The sequence below is a fragment of the Nuphar pumila genome, chromosome 7, assembly GCF_984573655.1.
Source record: "Nuphar pumila chromosome 7, dmNupPumi1.hap1.1, whole genome shotgun sequence".
Lineage (NCBI taxonomy): Eukaryota > Viridiplantae > Streptophyta > Magnoliopsida > Nymphaeales > Nymphaeaceae > Nuphar > Nuphar pumila.
The window spans coordinates 124,515,717-124,538,916 of NC_143255.1; the positions used below are offsets into that span (position 1 = coordinate 124,515,717).

The following is a 23,200-nucleotide window of genomic DNA, read 5'->3' on the forward strand; positions in this document are numbered from 1 at the left end:
AAATCTTAAGGGTGTGTTTGATTGATTGTTCGAGATTAGACAAAATGGAACATATGTTTTGTCTGTTCTATAACAAATGTACTACACCTGTGTTTGTTTCAATTGGGCAAGAAGTTGTGTTCTTTGAGCATGATGTTTGATTTTTACGCAGTGTGGACAACTTTGACAAATATGGGTAATGGGTCAGATGACTTCGTTATGGATTATACAACTCGATCTGCTCCACCATATGAGTGTTTTAACATGTTTATTATGGATTTTAGTTTTGAGTACAAACTTAAAAAACAATAAATATTTAAATATTAGATAAATTAAGAAATATAAAAATTGATATTTTTTGATATATAAATGCTTTAATCAATTTCATATTGAATCTAATTATGAAAGTTTATTAAAAAGGTAAGGATTTTAGCCCCAAATATGGATCTAAAAATGGCTTCCAGTATGAAAAATTATTGATATTTTGAGTAATTTGAGAAAAAATAAGAATTCATATTTTTTATATATAAATGCAAAAATCGCAAATAAATCATAAAACCCTAAAATACAATGAAAATTATAAATAAATTATAAATAAACCAAAAAACCTTAAACTATAAGAAAAAAAATTCATAAAATTATAAATAAATTATAAAAATAAATATTAAAAACCCTAATCAAATACAAGAAAAGCCCTAATCAAATTAACTATAAGAAACTCTAATTAAATAATTTGAATGAAAGCCTTAATCAAAGAAAATAAAAGAAAAAGCGTTAATCAAATAAAAAAATCACTAAATCAAATTAAATATCAAAATCCTTAATTAAAGATATTTTATTTAAAACCCTATTCAAAGAAAAAAAAACTTAATCAAATAAAAAGAACCCTTGTCAAAACCCTAATAAAAAAGAAGAAAATTAAGAAGATGAAGAGAGAGAAAAAGCGAGAAAGAGAAAGAAAGAAATAAACAAGGAAAAGAAAAAGAAAAGGGAGAGAGAGGGAGATAAAGGAAAGAAAAGAAAGAGAGAGAGAGAGGGCCTAACCGTTGTCCTCGTTACCTTGCCTTGCTTCTTGGCCACTGTATGGGGGGAAAGAGAGAGAAGGGGGGGGGGGTAGAAACCTCATAGAGTTTTTTTAGGGTTTTGCACATCCAACATTTGATCTTCGTAGCATCCCACATGTCTTCAACTTCCTACCAGATGCACAATCAAACACCCCCCTAAATAGTACTAAAGTCACTTGCCTTATATGAGAAATGCTAAGTCAATATTATATTCAAGGTGGCATGAGATCGCCCCCAAAGAGGGTTGGCATAGTGGGATGGGGCAATGTTGTCAGTTTGAGTGTGCATCAGCCTAAATGTATCATATCACCAAAAAATCGATACAATTTTGACCCGAAATAATAAATATAAAAACAGTTTAAAACTAAATTTTTAATATTATTTTAATAGTTTTAACATGTATCATGCTTTGATTGAGACAAAATACTTTTTTAAATATTTTTAAGCCAATTCAGAATAATACACTTGAGTATATATCGGTATTGTCCGATACACGGGAATCATTGGCCAAACAATACAAGTCCAATTCCGATACTGACAACATTGGGATGGGGCCTAGGCCGCTAGGCAAGCGGTCTAGGTTCAAATATCGTAGATGTCAAGCTGAAGCATAGTTGGGGCAAGAGGTAAGCCCATAGAGTTTTACGTAGTCAAGACAATGACCATAAGTATGTCAGGCAGAGCCAACACTGTTAGGTCTCTGGTTTTTATGGCTGTTTCTCCGTGTAAATCAATATAAAAAAGTGGCATTAGATCTTTTGCCCCAACCTATACATACAAACAAAACAAATTTCCTTGATGCAAATGTAAGGTCTGAGACTTATTTTCAACTAAAACACCTTTATCCACGGATTAGAGATCCAAAGATCTAGTTCAAACTAGAGATCCTCGGATCTGAGATGGGGTGGGATTCAAACACACCCTTAATAATCATTAGCAACTACTGCAAGAAGCTCAACACACTCGACTAAACCAACTCCTTCTAACATGATACCATTCGCGCTAATGCCGTGCTTGTTAATGGTAAATTTTTTCTCAAAAAGTTCGGATATTCACTTCACATTGACCTACGTGGGATACACCACTATGAAAAAATTTCACCACTATTTCCCCACCTCTTTAGGCGCCCACAAGTTTCCGTATGCACGAATGGTGAAATCGCCCAAAAATATGAGAAATCCCCGTACAAAAACGTTCCCTCTCGTCTACAACAGCAGCATGATATTCCGTTTTCGTACGAATTTCCCTCGTTTTCCCCCGCTTCCAAAGCGTATTTACCAGAGGAAACGTGCAAAATGAATGTCCCACTCGCCGTAGTAAAACTAAAACCCACGAGAAGACACAATAATCCGAGCCGAGCCGAGCCGAGCCGAGCCGTGTGAAAAGAGTCACGAGGGAGAAAGCCCAACAGCCAAGTGGGGAAAAGCAAAGATTAAAGGAAAAAATAATAAAAAACGTATCATCCACGCGGCGGTCCGCGGGCCGTCGGTAGATCACCATCCTCTAGAGAGAGAAAGTTAAACCGAGAAAACAAGAGAGAGAAAGGCTGAAACAGTAGAGAGAGAGAGAGAGAGAGAGAGAGAGAGAGAGAGAGAGAGAGAGTATGTATGTGGGGGGTGTGACGACGACCGTACCTCTGCGTGCGTGGTTTCGGCGCTTTAAATGCATCCTCTTTAAAACTGGGAAGCCCCAAAAATAGGGGAGGAGATCCGCTTCAAATCCCTCCACTCCCTTTCCTCCTTCACTCCTCCCATTGGCTCTCTATTTTTCTCTCTCTGGAGGATAAAAAAAGAGTGAGAGCGGTTTCTGCGGGGTTGAGGGGAGAAGGGAAGAACCCAAACGGTGACAAAAACGCGGTGGGCCGTGCAGAACCAAAAACGGTTGGTTGGCGTTGAGTTGCGGGGACGACGAAGGCGATGCCTTGCGTGTTGTTTCTGTCCGTTCTCTTCTGCTCCGCCCAGTGAGGCCGACCCTAAACACCCCACCACCATCGTCGAATGCAGTCCTCAATCTGATCCGCCAGTCTCGCGGGCAGGTATCCGACACAGTAAGAGAGAGAGAGAGGCGGCTGTTCAAGCGCTTTCCGATGGCGAATTGCGCGTCGGTGGGGGGTGCGTAAGGGGCGTCGGCCATGGATTACACTGCGGCGATTCAGATGTCCAGGCCCGGGTTCGCCGCGGCGGCGGTGACGGAGGGCTCGCAGTTCGCGCGGACGAGGGCCGGCGGCGGCGGCATAGAAGGTTATTCCGGAGCTTGGTTCCCCGGATGTGTGCTGGGTTAGGGGTTTCGTCTTTTTGATCGTGTGTTTACTTGTTTGACAGATGCAATGTGGCAGATGAAGCTGAGATCGAACGAGATCGCGGAGCCGGGTCCGTACCCGGAGCGGCCCGGGGAGCAGGATTGCGCGTACTACATCCGGACGGGGTTCTGTAGGTTCGGGATGGGCTGCCGGTTCAATCATCCTCCCAATCGGAAGCTGGTAATTTGTTTCTTCGGTTTCTAGGGATTGGATTTTGGGAATTGCGAATTCCTTCATTCGCTTGCGGTGTCGGGGATTGTTGGGGTTGCAAATTGCGATTTTGATGCGTTTTGTATTCGAAAGGACGAATTTTTGTTGCGTTTATTGCTGATTGATGTTGAGGGGTGGGAATTTTGATTGCTCTTTTGATTGCCTTCCCTTGTGAATCTGTACCCAACGGGTTGATGGACGCAAGCGGGCTCCGGTAAGCGTTGGTTGATTCTTGATGGTCATTGTGCATCTGTACTCAACTAGGTAGCCCCCGTGTTTGCGACCAGTTTCGTGTTCCAACCCGGCGATATGTGGCCCTCAAATCAGGACCCTGATGAGTTGCCTTGGCTTGCGTGATAAAGGGATTGTCTGCAAAGCAATGAAGCGAAAGGGGTTCGATTTGGGGTGAGAACGTGCCAATGTGGTGTTGTCCCGGGTTGTTGATCTGAGAGATTGGTTGTTAATGAACTGTGCATTAGTAGCCATTAGCTAGTTGGTTCACTGGTTGGATTCAAATGCTGGTTAAGATGTTTGTTTTGTTTTAAAAATACTTGGCATTGTGCGATTTGGCAGGCTGTTACCGCTGCGAGAATGAAGGGAGGGTACCCTGAAAGAATTGGGCAGCCCGAATGCCAGGTATCCTATATTGCTTCCGATCCCTTGTGGTTGAATCACATGGTTCCGGGCTGAGAGGTTCCGATATTGCATTGGTGTATGTAATTGCCTGTGTGGGTTTCTGGGTTCATCCTCTTTGAATTGTTGTTATTACGAATTGCCATCCTGTGTGCTGAAGACATATGTTGATGCAATGTTTACTTTAGTTCTTGTTGTAATCTGTAAAGATATGGAAACGTTTCTCTTGATGTTTGAAGAGGATATGTCAACCACAATCGCCCCACAGGCGTGGTTGGTTCATTACATCAAAGTCTCTTATGCTTTTAGTGCATTTATGGAGGCAGTATGCTTTCATTTGTTTTGGTTACACTAGACACACTGTTTTGATTAAAGCACATACTTAGAAGGGCTTGGAGCCCAATGAAGGCATCAGCTCATTTGAGGTTGCATGTGTTGTATCAGTGCATTGTTCGTGTTTGAATTTTGTGGGACATCCAATTAACGGATGTAAATATAGAGAAAACACCTGCATAGTTATGAGCCATCTGATGAGGGAGGCAATATTATAAGGTGTGTGTGGGCCATGCGGCTGATAGCAAACTCACTTGGAGCTCTAAATGGTAACCGAGTAGTCTCGGACTCTCAGCTTCAGCTTGTGCACGTTTGGTTAACAGTCCTTGGGCTTTAGTTTCTCATCACTGATATGAAAAAGTGATGCTTTGTCATGAGGTGGTTAACCTACGAAACTCTAGTCCTGTTTTTTCAGAACATTGAAAAGGTGTAAGCTTCTGTTAGTATGTGTTTTTGCTTTAATGTGATGATATTCATGTTCATTTGGTAATGGGCGGTCATTGTGAGTGGCATGGTGTTCACATACTCCACACCTTTTATGTGTATGCAAATCTATTCAAACAACATTTCTCCGTTCTTCTATGTGCATGTGTAATGAATTTCCCATGTGAATCTAGGTGTACACATCTTTTAGTATTTTTGGTTTTGGATTGCCCAATAGATACCTGTTCTCTCTTTAAGTTGTCTGTACTTGTGGAAACTAACCATGCCTTTCTCAGTTGAACTTTGAAGAACCAACAATTCTTTAATTGTTTTGCAGTATTACTTGAAAACGGGAACATGCAAATTTGGAGTAACATGCAAGTTCCATCACCCTAGAGATAAAGCAGGGATTGCTGGAAGAGTATTGTTAAATATTTTGGGCTACCCACTCCGCCCGGTATCTCATCTTGTTCACAGTCACTGTTGTTTTAACATTTCTTCAGAGATAGTTGATGCAATGATGCAAGTCCTGACTATAGTTTTTTGGAACCCTGTTAGCCTTACAGTGTTTTTTTCTTCCTCCCCTTATTGCAGAATGAGAAGGAGTGTGCTTATTACCTTAGAACTGGACAATGTAAGTATGGCAACACTTGTAAATTCCACCATCCACAACCGACCAGCACAATGGTCTCATTGAGTGGATCAGCTATTTATCCTCCCATACATTCTCCGACAACTCCTGGTCAGCAGTCTTATCCAGGAGGACTCCCAAACTGGCAATTGTCAAGGGCATCTTTTATTCCAAGCCCTCGTTGGCAGGGTCCTTCCAGTTATGCACAGCTGATTCTTCCTCAAGGAGTAGTGCCAGTTCCCGGCTGGAACACGTACACTGTAAGTTCTACTCTTTTCTGTTTTTATCTAACTGTCATTGCTTTGTTTTATTTTGTTCGTGGTGATACTGTGGGATGTGGCTTGAGGGATGCCTGGGTTGCAACCATCTTGGGTTACCACACTCCAGATTGCAGTTCTACCCTCTATCATACGTTCCATTCAAGCTCCTATGAGTAGAGTGAATGGACCATGGCATTCTTCTTTCTTTTGGAACTGGTCTAGTCCACCCTTGGGTGGCACATCTCTCTGGAATGAATGGATCTGGTCTGAAGCTGGCAGCGTATGGCTGATATCATTTTAAACATCATTTTCTTTGTTAGATTTCTTTAAAATGTTTTTCTCCTTGACTTGAAAATAAGAAAATCAACTTGCTTTTTCTGAGAAGCTCGTCTCCCTAGAAGAATGAACTTCGATGGATAAGCCAATTATACTTATTCGGTAATTCCAATATCTGGCTATGTATTTGCCATTGAATAAGCAATTTGAAGTGTACTGTAAAAAAAAGCAATTTGAAGTTTAACTGAGTATGTGTTTTTCTCTTTTTGAAATGTATAAATGCATTTCTATTTTTAAGAAAATTTGTCAGGCTGATTTTTCTTGAATACATGTTTATTTCTTAGCTTATTTCTGTGATCTCTTCATGGCCCTTTATGTATAACCGGGTTAGGATTCTTCATGGATCCCAGTATTGCGACAGAGTGGATCAGGTTAATGTGAGGCGTGTTTGTTTCATTTTGCTGCATTTGTGACCAAACACATTATACTGCATATGTTATGGTTATTTCTAGCTTGGTTCATTTTATGCATAAGATTGTTTCCACAAAGGATGATATTTGAAGCTTGAGGTGCTGCTAACTTTTTTACATTTTAAGGGAAACCACATGCTGAACCTGAGTATATTCTTTGTCACCAGGAAAAAAAAGTTGAGATTGAATTTGGACGATGGGAATCATTTTGTATTTGTTGTTCTTTATGCGGACACACTAACTTTATGAGCTCCCTTTCAGCTAGTTTCCATTTCAATCTGATATCATCTTTAGGACTATTCCTCAACGCACATGTTTAATCTTCCAGGGGCAGTTAGGTTCAATGTCATCTTCAGATGGTCAACAACAAGCTTTAGGAACTGGTCAATATTATGGGACCTCTCGCCAGAATGACACGATGGATTCAGGAGGTCAAGGAACCTTTTCTCCTTATGGTTCGGGTTCTGTTCCGGTGGGGCTCTTTGCAATTCAGAGGGAGAATATATTTCCTGAGAGGCCTGACCAACCTGAATGCCAATTTTACATGAAGACTGGTGATTGTAAATTTGGTGCTGTATGTCATTTTCATCATCCCAGAGAGAGGTTGATACCTGCTCCCAACTGTGTCTTGAGTCCGATGGGACTTCCACTGCGCCCAGTAAGTTGTATCTATTTTTCAAATATGCAGTTGCATCAAAATCTTATGTTTGAATGTTTCACTGGATTCACTACATGAACACAATGCATTTTGTCATTTTTGCCAGTGCTGAATGATCCCTAAATCACCATTTAAGTGCCAGATGCACTTAATAGGAGGGGGTTGGACTGAGAAGTGCATCTTGTACCATTTTGTGAAAATGTCGAATTGTTGACCTGTGTATTACAATGCATTTTGTTTTTTTTTGGAATAGTGTAATCTGGTCCATTGATGCGTTTTGTGTTTTAGTCTCTAGTGAGCTACATCAGCATCCAAATTGCAATTAGAAAAGAATATCTTTGAAGCATTTTTAGGGGTCCCGAGACAGATCCTTTTTGGTTTCTCCACATTGGATGTTTTGTCTGTGTTGTTTGGACTTGGATCCTATGCATGATGTTGTATGTTATTGTTTTGTCAGTCTCGATTTTATACTTGGTTATACTGCAATTATATGCATTAATAATTGTTTTTTCCTTTTTTTCCCCAGGGAGAACCCTTGTGTACATTCTATTCTAATTATGGTATCTGTAAATTTGGCCCCACCTGCAAATTTGACCATCCCATGAGTAGTGCCATCTCTTTCAGCCTGCCGGCATCTTCTGATGTTCCAGTTGTTCGTCGGTTATTAGGAACATCATCAGGAACACCTGTGCTACCTTTGACATCAGAAGTTTCTTCAGAAGCCGGCTCTGGAAAATCTAGGCGGCTTCCAATATCGGACACAAGGCAGATACCTTCTGGTGATCAGAGCATTGACAATGAGGGGTCACACACTGCTTGAAGCATCTGGCCTTTCCCTACGTTTCCTTGATCAACTGATGACAAAGGTCTTCCTTGAACTGAGGTTCAAGGGCATTAAAATGGTGACATGTATGCATCATCGATCTTTTCAATGAGATTCATTTTTTCTTAGCCAAACTTCAGAGACTTCACTACTGCACCCTGTAGACTTTCACTTAGTACTTCATTCATCTGCTCTGGGTTCCTCTGCCAATCTTACGGGGAGAACTTTTTCATGGATTTGAGATGCTTTTGGGAATTCCTCGTTCTTATTCTGCCTCTGTACTTCCACTACCATCTCTCTCAACGTCGGCCTGGCATTTCCATGGTAAATTTGAGTCTGTTATCCAATATCTGTTTGGCTTTCTCCTGAAAGTTGACCTGCAACTGCTTGTCCTCCTGCCGTCCCCCCCCCTCCTCTCTCACTATATATATATATATATATATATATATATATATATATATATGGGATGATGATGGGAAGTTCTCCATTACTCCTGTGTCCTGTAATTTATTTTTCCTGTAGATAGCTGCTCCATTGTCAAATTCTATTTTCGTGTTGTTCCCATCAGACTGGAAGATCCAGTTTATTTTCTCAATTCCATAAGTTCTCTATCGAGTCAATCTTTCAATCTTGGCTTCTCTGGTAGAAGTCGTGCTATTTCAATTGACCCCCCAGTTAGTGAGAATACAATAATTTGTTCAGAACATGGAAATGGACCTGCTCAAAGTATCAGAAGAATTAATTTGATGGTCTCTATCGAGTCAATCTTTCAATCTTGGCTTCTCTGGTAGAAGTCGTGCTATTTCAATTGACCCCCCAGTTAGTGAGAATACAATAATTTGTTCAGAACATGGAAATGGACCTGCTCAAAGTATCAGAAGAATTAATTTGATGGTGTATGCGAAGATATTGTGAAAAAATTTTCTTCGCTTGCCTCACAAGTGAAAAGAAAAACGAGAATCGGTCACAAGACCGATGGAAGAATCTAGTGCAGTTATACCATTGTTCTATGATTTATTTGTGGAAATTCAGTTTACCGGGTATCATGTGGACTCTCTCAAGAACTGTTGTCTGATTTTTCTGCCATTACAAAAAATGTTAAAAACAATTGTTCTTATTCCGGCATTTCGAAGACCATTTTATTTAGGTGTGGCTCTTTTGCACGTGCAAGTGTGTTTGTGTTTGTGTGTGCTAGTAGTGATACAAACGGCTTAGTTCTTAGTTCAAAACATTGTTTTTTTATGATGAGGAACCCTTGCTGAAGAGAGAAAAAACCCTGGGTGGGGCCCCTCGACCACCCTGCCTTATGTGGCCCACCTCTGAAAGCTATGGACACACCCGTGCGCACCGGTGGGGTTTGATCTGGGGTCTTCAACTCCACCTTCACAACCATCCCGCTGGCTGCGGATCACCCGGGGGTGGTGCTTAGTTCAAAACATTGTTAAATGATGGATTATGTGAGGTCGTGTGCGCTATACGTCCAAAGTCTAGTCGTTGCAGTTAAATAACTGTGTTTATATATATTCATGCTTCCTCAATTCGTTGCATTATCTGTGGTAATTTGGGTACATGATTAAGGCTTTTGTCATTCTATAATGCATGAGATACAGTGTTTGCATGTAGTACATTGTGCACGTATCTGTTCAACGTATCTTTGGGCTCAAGGTGCCATCTTTCAACATAGGCACGTATTTCACACATCTACAAGGAGTTAGGTTGGTATGAATTTGTCATTTGCAGTTTTTTTTTTTTTTGTGAAACCTGACTGTACAGATGTGATCTGCATGGTTTTGTAGGAAATGATTCTTGGATTGTTCATTTGGACACTTGATCCGGCATTTTAAGACTTCTAAAGTCTAGGGCCCACAAGCACTCCACTCAATTGGCTGAGGGGACTCTGTCACCAATTTGACAGGAGGGTTCGAACCTCATGGTTGGTGTCCCTTGCCCCAAGGTCGAAGCTGGGTATGAGGGACCTCAAGGGTTTTACCAACAGGCCAGTCAATGTGTGATAGGTGATGTGAGGGTTTCTCTTGGATTATCCAAAAAAAAATCAATGGTCTACAATTTTTGTGAAATTCAAGGCTTTTTTCCATTCAAAAACATGATCCAAGTATTTATGCCTAGCAAGCGGACCATGCCAAACATATTGGTGAGGTCAGATTTGTACAAAAGTGTTCTAAATGTCCAGTTCGCATTTATGATAGGTTGTACCTACCAATTTATGTTGTTAGTCCTTGTACTCCTCAACATTTAGGAGAACCAAATTGTAAAATGTGAATAGGGTAGGGGTTAATTTGCAAAAAAAAATAATTCACTAACAACTATTTGATGAAAGACATTTTGATAACTAGTTAACCATGGTCATGCTCTTGACAGAAGAACACGGATCCCATGGGTTCTATCATACATTCAATCCTAGCCATCCAATCAACGGCTAGATGGTTCTGCAGGATGGTTAGGATTGAATGTATCATGGAACCCATGCTATTTCAAATGCTGGGATCCATGTTCTTGACAGAAGCACCAGTTTGTAATTAAGGTGAGAAAGGCCAAGACTGATCTGCTAAACAACGGACGGATTCTTTTGCAATTTGACTGTAAGCAGATTGTGGATTTAAATCGAGACAGGTTTATTATGAAATTTCATAAACCATACAGTTCCATATATTAATCTAACCTTGGGTCTGACCTGCGTTCTTAATTGGACCTCCTCCTTTTTATCACCAAGCCCGAACCCTATGATGTTTGGTACATGTCCATTCTGAGTCAAACACAACCCCTTCACACCCCTATCTATATATCCCTGAAAAGGGAGAGGATATGACCCAAAGCTCCAAACCTGTCAAACCTAGTTCATGCCAGACGGATTTACATCAGAACACAAACAGGGGTCCAGATACATTTGGATCTGGACCTCATTAAAAAGGCCAACAATCGGATCCTGACCCGGACCCACTTGGAACCAAACGTGCATACGGCCTTCCGCACTAGGGTCAAGCGAAACGCGTGGATGTGATGGTGTTATAGTAATTTTGTTGAAGACAAAGTCCCAAAAGATAAAGAATGAATCCAATATGATTGACCCGACCGACACCAACCTGTCTCGTTTCTCGCTTTGGAGCCATGTGGAGTCGATAATTTTGTCACCCTAGATCTCCTATTATTTTCATTTCTGCCATCCCCCAGGTTCCTTTTTTCCCAGATTTATTTCTACCCTTTTTCGTCGATCAGAATCTTCAGCTCCCGCAAGATCCGATGCGATTGTCATAAACGTTGTTCGTTTTTCCTGAAAATTTGTGGCTTCTTATGTTAGAAAATGCCATCGGATCCGGATTTTCGTTCTCGTTGGATTAATTTCTCGTAAAAATCCTGTTCTTTCCTGAAAATTTGGGTTTGGAATTGGAGGTACAAATCCCGATCATGGCTGCATCAAGGAACCCAAGAAATAGGCGTTCCTCTCCCTTGTCTCTGCTTCTTCTTCTTCTTCTTCTTCTTGTGCCTGCGTCGGTGATTGTCTCTTGCGTCTCTGCGGAGGTAATTCCTTTGTTTTTTTTGGGTTTCGGTGATCCTTTGGATTCTTTGTGGAAGTTGTGATTTTTGTTGGGTTTTGTTCAATTTCACATTTTCTTTCGTGGGGCTGTTTTGGTTTGTAGGAATCAGGGTCAGATGCTGACGGGAATCTGTCGAATGATCCCATCAAGGTGCTCGATCGGCGGTCGAAGGTGAGCGAATATCTGAGCTTCTGCTTTGGGGGTTGTTTTTCGTCGTCTTCGTCTCGATTTCTTGAATATCAATCTGGCAAAATTGCGAATTTTACTTGTTTTTTCTTGAGCACCAATCACGCAATTCTTGTAATTTACTTTGTATGGTGGCTCAGGATTTGTTGCTGTTGATGTTTATTTGGTTTTCTTGAGTACCAATCACACAATTCTTCATTTTTTTTAAAAGTAGCGCAGAGTTCCTTTGGGTGTGGAGATGGTGGTAGTCTTGTGATTAAGTGGTATAGAATGATGCCTGCTTTTAGAAGGACATTTATCCTTTTATCACACTCATGTAAGAGGAAGAACATTGACGATGAGCTCTGCCTCTGGTGGCTATTTGTCTGTGGTAAATTGAGGGCATACTTGTCCAAGGCTCTTACAAGGATGAACATTGTGTTATAACAAACCTGTACCAGCTCCTTTTTTTGTTGGCTTCTCCCGAATAATGAATTTTCTTTCATCTCCATCAACCATCAGATGTCAATATTTTTTCTTCGTGATAGACATCATGCGGTACTTGTTCAGAAGCTAATGACAATCTCAGAATTGGATTTACACCACAGTTTTTGAAGTTCTGCTGAATAGTGATTTTTTTCCTCAATATAAGGAATCATTGAAGAATCAAGGCTGTAGAAGGTGCTTTGAAAGTTGCTAAGCAAGCATGAAGCACCTTCATTATGTTACTTATGGTTGTAGATCCAACCATCAAAGCCAGTTTGGACTCTGCATAGAAGCAGGAACTAACCATTTGAAGGGGAAGGCGTTGTACACTGCTTTGCTTCATTGAGGCCTTTACAAAGATCAGCAGGCCGTTCAAGCTGATGTAGTCTTTACAGTACTTTCCACCCAGAACTCAAACTGGAAAAACCAGAGAGTCCGTATAGCAATCCAGTTTCTCCTCATTTGCCTATAAACCGTTTTTGTTTCTTTTTTCAAAAGGGCTCAACCTGTGGTGGGCACAAAATATTATTCTTGACATGGTTGAGTCATTTTACAGAGTTATATGTATAAAGATTCTGTAAAATTTTCTATTATTTTGTTTTACATTTCTCTTCTGCAATCCCAGCAATTTGATGATTCACCATATATTTGGATACCAATTCCGTGAAAATTTAATTTGTTGTCCTGGCGAACTCAGCTTCCTAGGAAGTAATTGAGAATTTTTTGGAGTCAATAGGATGACAATTGGCATGTGGTTTATTGAGAAGCGAATTGTATAATAGATCTACTTAGATTTTAATTTTTATTCAATTAATCATATTAATAATGAATTACAATCTGTTTTATTAAAGAAATGCTAAAGAATATTCTTTTCGCTGTTGCTTTATTAAGTTTTGTAGAGATCAATTATTTCTCCATGATGGTTTAGATTTATGTGTGGCTTTGAGGTGGCAGTTTGATTGTGGGGCTCTTCATAAAAAAAGTTTTTCTTGCTGTATTGTGCTTCTTGGTGTTTTAACTTTATTGGTAATATTAATGTTTGTCTCAATGGTGTAGTATCTGAATGAAACAGGCGGACTTGTTTTACAGCAAGAATAAAATGCAAACAATGAAATGTAGCATCATTTTCCAAGTAGAAAATGGAATTTCTGGGCCTCAATAAGTTTCCATTTTTAAATGTATGTATTCTGCACTGAAAATGACTGCCTGCAACTATGTGTATGCTTCAGAGGGAATGATGGTACACCTAGATAACATTTTTGAATCTCTTCAGCTTCAAATATCTTTCTATATAGAATACCGAGTTTTCATGTGTTTCCTTTTTAGTTTTCACTCCTCCTTGTCCCCTCTTGTTTGTGGAAATATTTCTAACATTTCTTCTTGGACAGATTGTTCTGCATACTTTAATAAAGGATAATGCAGCAACAGATGATGAGGGATCCAACCTTAAAGCTACTGATATAACTGGATACTCAGAAATTGGCCTCGGAATACTGGATGCTTTTTTTGCTAGTTTGTCAATGATCATCATCAGTGAGGTTTGATTCTCAAATTCCATATTCAAAGTCCATCATAATTACAGATACATTCTTCAGTTGATATTTGTGGCTCTTATTCACACTCCCTACAGATTGGAGATGAAACATTTATAATAGCAGCTCTTATGGCTATGCGTCATCCAAAGTCCATTGTTCTATCTGGTGCACTTACTGCGCTAATTGTGATGACAGTAAGCTATTCTACGTTATTGGTGTAGTTGATTATCAACAACCTTTTATTTTCTTCTGTAGTGATGATCTGAAACATGTTTTGACATCATTATTCTTGATTTTGTGCCAATTCTTTGAGACATGTGTCCTTTTCGGTCAACATGTTCTCTTTATATTCCTTGATATTTGAGATACTCATAGCAAAAGTTCGCTTGCATTATAGGTTCTTTCAACTGGGCTTGGTAGAATTGTTCCCAACTTGATATCAAGGAAGCACACCAATAGTGCAGCTACAGGTGTGTCATTTACCTTTTCAAGACCTTTATTTTTGGCTAAATATAGTTAGCCCTTCTGGATTGGTTTCTTCATTTTAGCTTTATAACTTGGTGTAATAGGTAATGGTACCAAGAAAGAACACCAATTTGCAAATGGAAGCGTTAATAAAAGCACCTAAATTATTGCTCTGAGAAATTCCGTTCAACTCAACTTGAGTTAAGAAATTAATGTTATTATGTTGCCCTCTCTTTCTCACTATATTGTTTATTAACCTTTCCTTTGTCAAACCTGACTTCATTTCCTGCCCATCCACCCAAAATGAGGCTTCCTTCTTTAGCAAGTCACCTTTTTCATCATAACATGAAATTTCTTTTCAGCAAGGTCACCTTCTCTCTCTATCATAACCTACCGTAATCCTTTCTCTATATGATGCTCAAGGTATGTAGTAGTCGTTGACCTATGTCCGGGTGGGGGGTCCCAACACCATGCTGTGTGCTAAAATTAAGGCAGACAGACAAGCTAGCATAAGTCTGAAAGTGATGCTGTTTCCCAATGAGTTTGGGCTAGATTTAAATCCTCATTGTCTGCTTGAACCTTAGATCAGGTGTATCTGATATATGTGCTGTCCCAAACAAACTGCAATTGGAGAACTAATTTTCAGACCCATTCATGCTCTGACCTGGATCTAGATCTGAACCCACTGCACCAAGGGCCTGAGCAGGATCCTCATCAGCCACAGTCTGCCCCAATATTTGACCTGTTTTTACCTTGTTCTGAAGCTCAAAAATTTTTTATGATGTTTCAATGCAACACAACTTTCACAATTCATATCCATCCACTTCTCAAGTTGATGGCCAGATTGGAGTAGTTGTCCAGTGCATGTTGGTCTAGTAGTGGATGTGGTCCTGAATTAGCCTTAGCAATTTTAGTAGGTCCTCATTTTTGTAATTACAAGGAATACAAGGAAGATCAGATCTTAGCAAGTAAACTATGACTTCAGAATTGGAAGGATCTGAGCAGGCAATCAACTTCATTGTTTCTTGTAACCTATTGATGCAGTATCGATCCTACTGCCTTCGATAATTTGCTTTCTTAGATTTCCTCAACATTGTGCCATAATATTCTCAAAGTCAGGACAAAGTAGCATAAGCAGTTGAGTACTTGAGTCCCCAAGTTTGAGCAAGAAATTATTTTTATTCTACTGAGCTAACTATATAATATAACAGGTGAGGCATGACGTGTTTCACAGGTGCATCTGTATGCTTCCAAGGATGTTTCTTGTGCATGCTCTGATGGGTGGAAGAGAGCAGAGAAAAATAATGATGGCTTAAGAAAGAAAATCCTTCAGAAGAGAAAGTTGGGGCGATTAAGACTTTTCAGTTGCAATGCAGCATAAGAATATGAAGGAAACAGTGAAAATAATAATTGCTGTTGAGAATCAACTCTTCCCGAGGGAAAAAAGTATCATGCATGCTTCACCATGTTTGATATTTATGAACTTTTATATTAGAAGATGAACCAAAGCCACCAAAAGGATGCCACAGAATTCTGGTAAAATCACTTGAAGCACTTTTGGTTCAACGAACTTTAAAGTTAGACATGATCATTGAACATAATGGGTGGGTTATATAGTTTTTGCATGTTAAAGTTTTAGAAATAGATGCTGAAATAATGTCTTGTAATATTTGTTTCCTAATTGGAGATAAGAGCACAAGCAACACCTTGTCTCCTACCTTGTCCTTGCCTAGATGTAGATGTGGCAATAGACATAAACAATCATGGATATTTGCACATTTTGCAGGCTTTATTTGGCAAACATTCACATATGATTAACTGTAACCAGATTATCTTGAGTTCTTCATTAAGCAATGTGAATTCCAACTCGTCCTACAGTAGCTTGAACATATTCCTCCAGTGTTGTGTTAGCTGGAGGGCTCTAGCTACAGCCAGGAAAGGTGACACCTAGGTGATAGGATTCCAGCAGCCTGAAAGGGATCACTTTCCTTGTTACCATCACTCTCTTAAAATTATCATGATCCTTTTGGAACCTCACCCATCCCACTGTCCTCATAATGCTGACCCAATGCAAAATCGAGTGGAAGAGTCTGAAAACCAGATAAAGGAAGGTCACACTGCCTCAATTGACATCATATCAGCAAATTGCTATCAAAGTCACCATGTTTATCTACTGTGCTGTATTTAGTGGAAAAAGAAACCTCATTTTCCACTCTTTTCTTGTCTGCCATCTTCTCCTCTTTTCTTTTTGATTAAATAACAAATGTGAGTTGGTAATTTATTTTATAAAAGGTAAACATGTCATTTCACATCAAAATTAATGTTTTTCAGTATGTATTTGATCAGTAAACTATAGGCAGACATATTGAATTGTTTATACTATAAGCAAGTATTTGTAATATGCACTACATAATGGGTATATGTGAATTTCGTGATTCAAATACTTGTGCATTTGCAGTTTTTTATTGATTGTTTTCTACATTAATTTTTCACAGGATCAAAGGTTAGTAGTTTCCCCTGTTAACTGTCATCGTCTCTGAAAAGATGTCACGACTGGCCGAATCTGTTTTAGTTTTATTTAAACACATGCTCATTAATGGCATGTTGTAATTTCCACACTTTATGTAAATGGTATTTTTGTACCCTAATTAAACTGTACGTGTATATAGTTAATGAAGCAAAACCGCAGACCCTAATTTTGGGTTTTTTGCAGCCACCGACGCCTCTCTCCCTCTCTACTCCTCTTCCTCTTGTGATTGATGGTGGAATACCATTTCCTAACATGGTATCAGAGCATTAGATCCTTTGAAGATCGTGTCCGGCCTCTTTTTCATCTTCTAAGGTATTTTTCTCTCGATTCCTATCGTTTCTTCTTTTCCTTCACAATCCAAAATACTTGATTTCTTCTTCTCCAGTTTGTTTCTTCTCTCACTATTCTTTCCTTCGTACCGCTGCATCTGATTTCACCCATACAATAATCTTTTCTAACCCCACAATATCAGAATTCATGTTTGCGTGATTTCAAAGATTGAAATCACATCAAACTCGTTCTTCCCTTCATATTGATGTCAGAACTGAATCTGATCTGAACACGATCTTTGTACTGCCTTGATTGATTAATATCACTCTATCTACCTCTTCACTTTGGAATTTTCCCTTTTAGAAAGAAAATACGTTAAAGAAAACACATTATTTTCATATTAACGTGTTTTCTTACTGATTGATATTTTTTTTTCTTTAGAGTTGTTTTTCCTTTACTACATATTCTGTTTTCTGTCTCGGGTCTGCAGGTTATTATTAAAAAAAAAAGGGCAAGCAGCTGAGTTCTCTAAAATTCCATTATCTGTTATAAGTTTTTATTTTGTTTGCTCTAAAGTGATTTCTCTTTTAAGTCTCTTAATCCTTCTCGTTTTTCGCTTCCCATTGACTATGGATTCTTTTTCTTTTTCGCAATCTGACCTTTCTTCCAACTTTCTCAGTCAGCTTGTGTCTGAGAAACTGTGTAACGCCCCAAATATTTAGCTTTAAAATTTTGGAATAATTTTTTTTTTTCTAAACAACAACGGAAAAGCTTTATTAAATTTTTAGTCAAATTATTTGGGCGGGTTACAAGTAATAGCACAGACTCCAGGCATTAAGTAAAATAAACTCTTGCATTGATATACCACAAGTTTTAAATTACAACTTAATGATTTATTACAAGTCATGTTCCTCAGGACATCCGAAGAAGATATGGTCACATGGCACTGTCCGCAGCGATGATCGCAATTGCTCACCATACTGTTTCCTGAAAATATTAATTCAGAAGGAGTCAGACTACCATGTCTGAGTAAGAAGCATAATATCCATATGAGTGTGCACAGTATCATGTGTACAAGTATATGTGCAACATGTTTAGATAGAACTAATAACCATTTAATAAGTGATAAATGTACAGGTCACTAAAGTCAAATATTTCATGATTAATTTTCATCAACATCAAAGCATGATACGTCATATGCATGAACCATATTTATATAAGTAATAACAACATTGGAAGTTATGTGGATGTACACCTGACTTAAGTAAAACATTCCATGTAAAGTTTGCATAAAGCACAAACCAATGTTCGACACATCATTTACAAGTTATCACATCTTTCTTGAAAAGGAAAATCGATCTGAGGCATGCACCATAGGAATCACAGCTTACTCAATAATTGCAACATCAAGCTGTATGCAACTACTTGAAGATTTTTCTTAATGCACTAACTTTATGTTTCATCTTGTTAATTACCCTGTGGGTACGCACAAACATTTGACATCGTAGCGGACCGAGACCACATGGGGGTCTATTATTTTATAACCCGTGTGACTAGCCGTACGGATATCCAAAGGGCTAGAACTAGAATTAGGATGCACCCTGTACTTCTGCAGAAGACTTAGATCTACCACCTAGGACAAATTGGTAGTCCTGACCCCCCTAACTCCGAGGACTGGGGACTGGGTGAGACCCCTAGCTCTCACAAAACAATAATTGTCCCACAGAGCTTGTACCATCTACCCTCTCTAAGGTAGACCATGGGTCCGGTAACATACACCGTCTTTTAGGTGTACCCAGAGTCTTGGGAAATCAGTAACATATACCGTTGTCAGGTATACCCAGTATCCTGGAAAACCAGTAACATATACCCTCTTTCAGGTATATCCAGAACCCCCTTTAGTTATTTTAGATATGTATAATTTTTTTCCATTTTTGTTAGTTTGGATCCAGTAACATACACAGTCTTTTACGTGTACTCAGAACCCTGGGAAACTAGTAGCATATACCATCTTTCAGGTATACCCAAAATCCCAATAGAAACTGGTAACATATACCGTCATTCAGGTATACTCGAAATCTAGATTTTTCATTTATATGATCATATATTAATTTGACTTTTATTTTTGGTACTGAGGTATACGTGTCGTACCCCGCTCGTCATGCTACCACATGGCATCTTTCAATTTTAACATTTCATAAGTGCTCGTATGGCACTTTTAGAGTTCTGTGAAATTGCCAGCTAAATTGTAAGCTTTCACATGACCATGGCATGACAAGTATCCTTTATTTTGCAAACTATTGTAAAACAAACATAGATCCCCTGACACAAATATGTCATAACACTTACACACAAATCATAACTCAATTTATATGCAATTTGATTAGCATCATAAGTGCCCATACGACACCACAAGAGTTGTGCGTGCTCAGTTTCAACCTTGTACCATCATGCCCCTATATATATATATATATATTTTTTTTTTTTTTCCATTTTTACAATTATAACAAAATCATATATTTAACCATAGGCGGTTCCTGCACTCAACCTAGGTTGCAACATTCCTATGTCAACCACAACCCAAAACAATGTGCACAAGATTACATCATTAACCTCTCATTCCTTTGGCTCATGTACCAACACATAACATTCTCTTCGTAAACAGATAATAAAGTAATTCATCATACTATTTAAACGTTCGTACTATGGTGGCTTTGTCGTGACCGATATATGTGGACCATGAAGGGTTTTCGACCAACCAGTGGTATGTATACTATAGTGAATTGCCAGTGCAATACATGTGTATAGACAAGGCGAATTTCCTTTTTTTTTAACGTTCATTTATTAATCTCATGAATTACAAGGCATACACCAACACATTGTGGCGGTTTTAAGTGCTCGATTATAACCGTTGCCATGAATATTCTTTCATAGATGAGTGTTGATGCCTAAACCCACAGTTTAGTTTATGGCTATGTATTAGCCGCAAGGCAGCGCTCACTTGCCATTCCCACTGCAAGGAGATATACCTTGTCAGACCCAGAGTGTTCAGTACACTGTGGCCTGCATCCCAGAGGCTGTGGAGTGGCATACTTGGGGTGGTCCTAACATTTTTGCCTTTTTACACAGGGTGGCAACTCTCAGAACTCTAAATTTAGATTTCCAGGTTGACAGCCCAAACACTCCACCATAAGACCAATTCATGACCTCCTTTAGGTCCCATAAAGTGTTCCAACTTAAATGGGCTTTTGGTCTCAGACAATCTAGTTGATCACTTGGACAAAGCATCCAAGTGCTTGGTAGTTACCACTGGTTGGATTACACTAACTTTTTTCGTTTTGCCAAAAGAGATCATATTTTATTGGTATAATCATTTTGACTCTAGAGGCCACAAATTCCAGCTGACTTCATACTTCAATCTTTCTAAACATATGATCTATACACCTGTCAATTGATCATATAAAATATACATAAAATATCTTATTGACACCAAACCATTAGTAAAATTAATATATAACAGATAAGAAGAGCTGTAGACAACATATCACTAATGTCATGTTAGTAAATATGTGATCATTGGTAAAATGAAGCATTGTACTGTTGGTGTTGATGCCGTGTTAATAAATATGGGGAAAACCTAGAGTTGCCTAGCTTGATTTTCTCTCCAGTATGAGTATGAAACATAGAAACAAGAAAATTAGAGAAATAAAACACGCTATTCCCAAAGGATAATAGGGTACATGTGAAACGAACTAAAACCTATAAAAATTAATAACGTTTTTAATTATGCGATAGTTCACAAGATGGTCTCAACTCAAAGATAAAGAGATTCACGAACCAAAACCTATAAAAATAATGACATTTTTAATTATGTGATAGTTCACAAGATGGCCTCAGCTCAAAGATAAAGAAAGAGAACAAGAGATCCCCAACCAATAAGCCCATCTACAAATCAATTAGCCATCTGGCAAAACAAGAATATATCAAATACAACATGTTAGACTATAGTATCGTAGCATTATTAATCTGTTTTCTCATTTTGACAGCAAACTTTTGGTGAAACCTATTATCAACAATAAGCACAAGTAGAAGAATGCCTAGCGTAAAATATGAGCAGAATTAAGAAGATTTTCATTGATAATATTACCAAAACACTTAATCAGAATAAATGGGGATTGTGTTAGCAACTTTATCAAATCTTACAAAACCCATGTTGGACCCTGGAGTCTGGACTATATGGCGCACTGAGCCTCATCCAGAGTCCTACATGGTTGGTGCACCTCCTTCTAACCACCTTGGTTATCATTAGGTCCTCACAGGTAAAGGATGAGGTATAGTGGCAGATGGGTGCAGGGAGGCCAGATTGATGAAGAAAAGAAGGTCAGGATCGGTTCCAGAGAACCAAAAGAAAGTTAAGCTCAGAAACACAATACCAAATAATAAAAAGATGGAAGACGCAAACAAGATTCGCAGCAGAAATTCATAACCCAAAAACACAAATGCTGCAAACAAAACCATCTACTAACAAAAACAAGAAAAACAACATACAAGAAGCAACCGATCACAGGCAAAATCCAAAAGCCCCAAAAAAACAAACCCAAAAGGAAACCACAAACTAACACAAAAAAATTCCATTCAAACGCAAAACCCGAGCGAAGAATGCTGGTACACGCAGGCAGCTAGTCCGGCACTAGGGATGGCAGTGGGGCGGGGCGGGGCGGGGGACAAGGTTTCCACCCCCGCCCCGCCTCAAAATTTTATCCTCCACCCCCGCCCCGCCTCCGCGGCGGGGATGGATTTTATCCTCCACCCCCGCCTTCATCCCCGTTTCATGTCCTCCACCCCCGCCCCGTCCCCGTCCCCGTCCCCGCCCCGTCCCCGTCCCCGCCCCGCCCCCGCCCCGTCCCCGTCCCCGTCCCGACCCCGCCCCCGTCCCCGACCCCGCGGGATGAGCGTGCTCGTCACCGGCGCCGCTGGCTTTGTCGGCACCCACGTCTCGCTCGCCCTCCGGAAGCGCGGTGACGGTGTCGTCGGCCTCGACAACTTCAACGACTACTACGACCCCTCGCTCAAGAAGGCCCGCCGTCGAATCCTCGGCGACCACGGCGTCTTCGTCATCGCCGGCGACATCAACGACGCCCGGCTCCTGGCCAAGCTCTTCGACCTCGTCGCCTTCACCCACGTGATGCACCTCGCCGCCCAGGCCGGAGTCCGGTACGCTATCGAGAACCCGGCGTCCTACGTGCACAGTAACGTCGCCCGGCTCCAGGGTTAGGAAATTAGGGAAGGGAGTTAGGGTTAGTAAACAGTTCATCTGAGTTGGGGGCGGGGATGGGGCGGGGCCGGGACGGGGATGGGCCGGGGGCGGGGCGGGGATGGGCCGGGGCGGGGCCGGGGCGGGGATGGGGCGGGGCGGGGCGGGGCGGGGGAACGTGCCAGTCCATCCCCGCCTCCACCCCCGGACGGGGATGGATTTTAACCTTCATCCCCGCCTCCATCCCCGTTTCATACCCTTCATCCCCGGTCCAAACGGGGCGAGGCGGGGCGGGGCCCCGCTTTCCCCCGGTCCACTGCCATCCCTATCCGGCACATACATGTGCTTCATAACACCATGCATAAACACACGGAGATTATGCCCTTACCTCGTTGAAGATCAAATCCGGAGGTAGCCACGCTTCCTTCGTTGGTGCGTTGAATGACCTCAAGCAAGTGTCTTGTCGGAAGTACTGGAGAAAGAGAGACGAAGAGGAAAGGCCACACTGCTGGGCTCTGGTGAAGATAGAAAAATCTGGATTTGCTCGGCTTTTCGCGTGCTTTACCCACCTTTCAGCTTCGTTCTTCTCGGAAGTAACAATAATAGTTTGGTTCATGCACCCTAATGGGAATAGGAATGGCCGGAGAGAGGAAGGGAATGGAAAAAAGAAAGGGTCGGATGGAGAGGGAAAGGTTTGTCCCTACACTCCATTTTTTTTAAAACCTCCTTAATTCCCATTCAATTTTCTTGAAAGCCCCCCTTTGCCATTATTCCCTGTAACTCCACTTTCAAAATTAATTTTATTGCTTAGGGTTTCCTTCCAAAGGAGGAAAAACGTAAATGCCATCCTTCTTTATTTGGTTTTCCCCCAATCCATTTATG

General features: G+C 40.3%; 2 protein-coding genes across 3 annotated transcripts in view; both read left to right on the forward strand.

The window, feature by feature from the left end:
* Positions 1-2,590: 2,590 nt before the first annotated feature.
* LOC149833333 (zinc finger CCCH domain-containing protein ZFN-like) lies at positions 2,591-8,785 on the forward strand. Of its 2 annotated transcripts, XM_090015051.1 has the most exons (7): positions 2,591-3,283; positions 3,365-3,522; positions 4,126-4,188; positions 5,279-5,398; positions 5,536-5,832; positions 6,907-7,236; positions 7,763-8,785. In XM_090015051.1, the coding sequence occupies exons 1-7, from the start codon at positions 3,175-3,177 to the stop codon at positions 8,054-8,056; spliced, it is 1,371 nt and encodes a 456-aa protein (XP_089871177.1). In that variant the 5' UTR covers positions 2,591-3,174; the 3' UTR covers positions 8,057-8,785. The 2 variants fall into 2 exon arrangements, with proteins under 2 accessions (XP_089871177.1, XP_089871178.1); XM_090015052.1 differs by lacking the exon at positions 4,126-4,188 and having other exon boundaries at positions 2,616-3,283; positions 7,763-8,737.
* Positions 8,786-11,297: 2,512 nt separating this feature from the next.
* The window catches only part of LOC149833334 (GDT1-like protein 4), a 51,267-nt gene continuing 39,364 nt past the window's right edge, over positions 11,298-23,200 (forward strand). The window contains exons 1-5 of the mRNA XM_090015053.1: positions 11,298-11,596; positions 11,716-11,784; positions 13,653-13,802; positions 13,895-13,993; positions 14,197-14,269. Coding sequence (XP_089871179.1) covers positions 11,483-11,596; positions 11,716-11,784; positions 13,653-13,802; positions 13,895-13,993; positions 14,197-14,269 — 505 coding nt within the window. The 5' untranslated portion in view covers positions 11,298-11,482. The remainder of the gene's footprint in view (positions 11,597-11,715; positions 11,785-13,652; positions 13,803-13,894; positions 13,994-14,196; positions 14,270-23,200) is intronic.

Excerpts from the sequence above, each read along its gene's own strand:
- LOC149833333 (XM_090015051.1), top strand. The coding sequence starts at position 3,175 with ATGGATTACACTGCGGCGATTCAGATGTCCAGGCCCGGGTTCGCCGCG. Across the intron at positions 3,523-4,125 it reads ATCCTCCCAATCGGAAGCTG|GCTGTTACCGCTGCGAGAAT; the intron begins GTAATTTGTTTC and ends GCGATTTGGCAG. Across the intron at positions 5,833-6,906 it reads CCGGCTGGAACACGTACACT|GGGCAGTTAGGTTCAATGTC; the intron begins GTAAGTTCTACT and ends TTAATCTTCCAG.